The sequence below is a fragment of the Mandrillus leucophaeus genome, unplaced genomic scaffold (genome assembly GCF_000951045.1).
Source record: "Mandrillus leucophaeus isolate KB7577 unplaced genomic scaffold, Mleu.le_1.0 Scaffold58, whole genome shotgun sequence".
NCBI lineage: Eukaryota > Metazoa > Chordata > Mammalia > Primates > Cercopithecidae > Mandrillus > Mandrillus leucophaeus.
The window spans coordinates 1-5,445 of NW_012106252.1; the positions used below are offsets into that span (position 1 = coordinate 1).

The 5,445-nt window shown below is 40.7% G+C and overlaps 1 protein-coding gene across 1 annotated transcript in view; it reads left to right on the forward strand.

Annotated features, from left to right (window-relative positions):
* Positions 1-1,247: 1,247 nt before the first annotated feature.
* The window catches only part of BRCA1 (breast cancer 1, early onset), a gene marked incomplete at its 5' end in the record, with an annotated part of 91,230 nt that continues 87,032 nt past the window's right edge, over positions 1,248-5,445 (forward strand). The window contains 3 exons of the mRNA XM_011999017.1: positions 1,248-1,336; positions 3,855-3,994; positions 5,258-5,260. Of these exons, the coding sequence (XP_011854407.1) occupies positions 1,248-1,336; positions 3,855-3,994; positions 5,258-5,260 (232 nt within the window). The remainder of the gene's footprint in view (positions 1,337-3,854; positions 3,995-5,257; positions 5,261-5,445) is intronic.

Genomic DNA, 5,445 nt, shown 5'->3' on the forward strand with positions numbered 1-5,445 from the left:
CTGCTGACCTCTTGATCCGCCGGCCTCGGCCTCCCAGAGTGCTGGGATTACAGGCGTGAGCCACCACACCCAGCCTTTTTTTTTTTTTTTTTTTTAAAGACAGGGTCTTGCTCTGTCACTGAGGCTGGAGTGTAGGGGCATGATCTTGGCTCACTGCAGCCTCCACCTTGAGCCTCCTCCTGCCTTAGCCTCCCAAGTAGCTGGGACTACAGACGCATGCTACCATGTCTGGCCAATTTTTGTATTTTTTGTAGACATGAGGTATCGCCATGTTGCCCAGGCTGGTAACTTCAGAGCTCAGGTGATCTGCCCACCTTGGCCTCCCAAAGTGATGGGGTTACAGGTGTGTGTTTATTTCTATCTAATTATTTACATAAACACAATGTATTTTTATATTGTGTATCTCTTCTGCTACAATGTAAATTCTATGAGAGTAGTAACTTTGTCTGTCTCAACACTGTTTTTCGTAATTTGGTGCATAGTAGGCACTCAGATGCTTAAAGGAATGAATGGTGTTTTAATTCCACTTTACTAAACCCAGATCTCCCTTTGGACATTGTTATCTATGTGTTTTCAAAGAAATGTAATCATAATTTGACAGAAATCCTTGAGAGGCAGAACTAACAGTGAGGGATTGGGCAGGGTTCAGATGTTAAGAACAGTAAGCTCAACAGGATGTGATTGCTTATGCCTATAACCCTAGCACTCTAGGAGGCTGAGGTGGGATGATTGCTTGAGGCCAAGAGTTTGAGATCAGCCTGGGCAACATAGTGAGACCTCATCACTACCAACAAAAATAAGTAAATAAACGTACATGGTGGCATATGCCCATAGTCCTAGCTACTTGGGAGGCTGTAGTGGGAGGATAGCTTGAGTACAGAAGTTTGAGGCTGCAGTGAGCTATGACTGTGGCATTGCATGTTAGCCTGGGCAATACAGCAAGACCTGTCTCTAAATTAAAAAAAAAAAAAAGTATTCTAGTTTTCTATGCAATGGATTATATCTCCTGTGGATTTAGAGCAGTATTATATCACAATTTTAGGCATTTGGTAGGCTTAAACGAATGACAAAAAGTTACTAAATCTCTGTCACACAGTTTATACAGATGTCAGTGATGTATTGATTATAGAGGTTTTCTACTGTTGCTGCATCTTATTTTTATTTGTTTACATGTCTTTTCTTATTTTAGTGTCTTTAAAAGGTTGATAATCACTGCTGAGTGTGTTTCTCAAACAATTTAATTTCAGAAGCCTACAAGAAAGTACAAGATTTAGTCAACTTGTTGAAGAGCTATTGAAAATCATTCATGCTTTTCAGCTTGACACAGGTTTGCAGTGTAAGTATTGAATATCCCACGAATGACACTCAAGTGCTGTCCATAAAAACTCAGGAAGTTTGAACAATTACTTTCTGTGACGTGATAAGACCTTTTAGTCTAGGTTAATTTTAGTTCTGTATCTGTAATCTGTTTTAAAAAAATTACTCCCACTGGTCTCACACCTTATTTTATCAATTGTAAGGTGCACATTTTTCACATCTTAACATCTCTGAAATTGGGAGCATTTTACTATTGATGGTGTGTCATTTGTTTAATTTGAGTGCTTGCTTTCTTAGTGATACAGAAAATAATAGTGCAGCTTACATTGTTGGTATCTTAACTTTAGTGAAATACAGTATTGATAGGCAGATTTCTTTTTTTTTCTTTTTTTTTCTTTTTTTTTTTTTTTTTGAGACGGAGTCTCTCTTTGTTGCCCAGGCTGGAGTGCAATGGCGCGATTTTGGCTCATTGCATCCTCCGCCTCCCAGGTTCAAGCGATTCTCCTGCCTCAGCCTCCCGAGTAGCTGGGATTACAGGTATGTGCCACCACGCCCAGCTAATTTTGTATTTTTAGTAGAGAGGGTGTTTCACTGTGTTGCCCAGGCTGATCTCGAACTCCTGACCTCAGGTGATCTGCCCGCCTCAGTCTTCCAAAGTGCTGGGATTACAGGCATGAGCCACTGTGCCCGGCCAAGAGTATAACTTTATTCTTTTACATGTGGGTATATTCTTGTCCCAACACTATTTGTTAAAAAAACAAAAAGTATTATTTTCCCATTTAATCATCTATGGCCTGGGTACGGTGGCTCATGCCTGTAATCCCAGCACTCTGGGAGGCCAAGGCAGGTGGATCAATTTGAGGCCAGGAGTTCAAGACTAGCGTGGCCAACATGGTATAACTAAAAATACAAAAAATTAGCTTGGCGTGGTGGTACATGTCTGTAATCCCAGCTACTCGGGAGGCTGAGGTATGAGAATTGTTTGAGCCTGCAGTGAGCCGAGATTGTGTCGCTACCCTTCAGCCTGGGTGATAGAGCGAGACCCTGTCTCGAAAAAAAAACTAAGAATATAAAAATCGTCTGGTATTTATTATTGTTGAAAATTACTTGATCACAGATGTATGTATCAGTTTATTTCTGTACTGTCAATTCTATTTTATTGACGTATGTGTCTATTCTTATGCTATTACCACACTGTCTTGATTACTGTAGCTTTGTGGTGAGGTGTTGAGATTTTAAACTAATTATAAGCATCTTATATGAACTACTTACCATTTACATTTGATTATGCAACATGAAATAATGAATATATCATTAAATATGTCATATTAAGTTTTATGTGATCATAACAGTAAGCCATATGCATGTAAGTTCAGTTTTCATAGATCATTGCTTATGTAGTTTAGGTTTTTGCTTATGCGGCATCTAAAAACAATTAGGAAACTATAGCTTGTAATTCACCTGCCATTACTTTTTAAATGGCTCTTAAGGGCACTTGTGAGATTATCTTTTCATGGCTGTTTGCCTTTTGAGTAATCTCTCTACAAAAGGAAGTAACTTAAATTGTTCTTTCTTTATAATTTATAGATTTTGCATGCTGAAACTTCTCAACCAGAAGAAAGGGCCTTCACAGTGTCCTTTGTGTAAGAATGATATAACCAAAAGGTATATAATTTGGTAATGATGCTAGGTTGGAAGCAACAACAGTAGGAAAAAGTAGAAATTATTTAATAACATAGCTAGCGTTCCTATAAAACCATTCATCAGTAGAAAAATTTATAAAAGAGTTTTTAGCAGACAGTAAATTATTTCCAAAGTTATTTTCCTGAAAGTTTTATAGGATATCTGTCTTATACAGGTATTAGAAACTTACTGCCTTTCTCTAATGCTTCTAAATACTGTAAAAACTTGCAGACTTATGTAAAGTAGGGCTGTATCGCTGTGCCCCCATTGTCTGCTAATCTTGTTTTTATTTTTTCATTGTGCTTCCTTTTCTTTTCTTTTCTTTTTTCTTTGAGACGGAGGCTAGAGTGCAGTGGCACGATCTCGGCTCACTGCAAACTGTGCCTCCTGGGTTCACGCCATTCTGCCTCAGCCTCCCGAGTAGCTGGGACTACAGGCGCCCGCCACCTCGCCCGGCTACTTTTTGGTATTTTTTTTTTTAGTAGAGACGGGGTTTTACCGTGTTAGCCAGGATGGTCTCGATCTCCTGACCTCGTGATCCGCCCGTCTCGGCCTCCCAAAGTGCTGGGATTACAGGCTTGAGCCACCGCGCCCGGCCAGGCAGATTTCTTAGTGTTAAGGTGGAAGACAAGGACTCTAAGTAAGTTTGATGGTCTTGTATTTGTTTTTGTTTCCTAGGAGTAAAATTTCCAGTTGATTTTTTAAAATTTGATTTTTAAAAAAATCACAGGTAACCTTAATGCATTGTCTTAACACAACAAAGAGCATACATAGGATTTCTCTTGGTTTCTTTGATTATAATTCATACATTTTTCTCTAACTGCAAACATAATGTTTTCCCTTGTAATTTACAGTTGCAAACAGTTACAATTTTGCAAAAAAGGAAAATCACTCTCCTGAACATCTAAAAGATGAAGTTTCTATCATCCAAAGTATGGGCTACAGAAACCGTGCCAAAAGACTTCTACAGAGTGAACCCGAAAATCCTTCCTTGGTAAAACCATTTGTTTTCTTCTTCTTCTTCTTTTTTTTTTTTTTTTTTTTTTGAGACGGAGTCTTGCTCTGTGGCCCAGGTTGGAAGCAGTCCTCCTGCCTCAGCCCCTCTAGTAGCTGGGATTACAGGCATGCGCCACCATGCCCAGCTAATTTTTGTATTTTTAGTAGAGACGGGGTTTCATCATGTTGGCCAGGCTGGTCTCAAACTCCTGACCTCAGGTGATCCACCCACCTCGGCCACCCAGAGTGCTGGGATTACAGGTGTGAGCCACTGTGCCTGGCCAGTAAACCCATTTTCATTTATTCTGGCACCATCTCTTTATTGAGCATTGTGAGTATGTTAGTGTATGTGCTAGATGCTCATAGATTTATATAAAAAGTTAATGAAGAAGGAAAGATGGTATATTCAGTGGTTAGACAAGTGTTCGAATCAGTTAGAGTTCAGAGAAGGTCAGGGTACCTGGTATGATCAAGAGAGAGACCTTACAGCCAGGTGAGGTGGATGTACCTATAATCCTAGCTACTTGGGAGGCTGAAATGGGAGGATCACTTGAGCCCATGTTTGAGACCATCCCAGGCAACATAGCAAAATCCCCATCAGATACACCAAAAAGACAGATTTTTTTTTATTTTTTATTTTTTTGAGACAGAGTCTCACTCTGTCACCCAGGTGCCCAGGCTGGAGTGCAGTGACACGATGTCAGTTCACTGCAACCTCTGCCTCCCAGGTTCAAGCGATTCTCCTGCCTCAGCCTCCTGAGTAGCTGGGACTACAGGGGCATGCCACCAGACCTGGCTAATTTTTGTAATTTTAGCAGAAACGGGGTTTCACCATATTGGTCAGGCTGGTCTTGAATTCCTGACCTCAGGTGATCCACCCACCTTGGCCTCTCAAAGTGCTGGGATTACAGGCATGAGCCACCACGCCCAGCCAAAAAAGAGAGCTCTTATAGGCCCTTCCTTGCTTTGGAGCTTTATCTGCTCTGTGATGCTTATCTAAAATAGCTGTAAGTTCACTGATATTTTTAAGCATTTGGAAATTACTTCAGCTGGGTGTCATGGCTCATGATTGTAATCCCAACACTTTGGGAGGCTGAGGTAGGAAGTCCTTTGAGCCCAGTGTAGGCAACACAGTGAGACACTGTCTCTACAATTTAAAAAAAAAAAAGCCGGGTGCCATGGCTCACGCCTGTAATCCCAGCACTGGGAGGCTTGAGGATTGCCTGAGCTCAGGAGTTCAAGACCAGTTTGGGCAATATAGCAAGTCCTTGTCTATTTTAAAAGTGTATTTAAATTATCCGGGCATGGTGGTGTGTGCCTGTAGTCGCAGCTACTTGGGAAGCTGAGATAGGAGGATCACTTGAGTTCAGGAGATGTAGACTACTGTGAGCTATGATCACTCTACCACGCAGCGACAAAGCAAGACCTAGTTGCAAAAAAAAAAAAAAA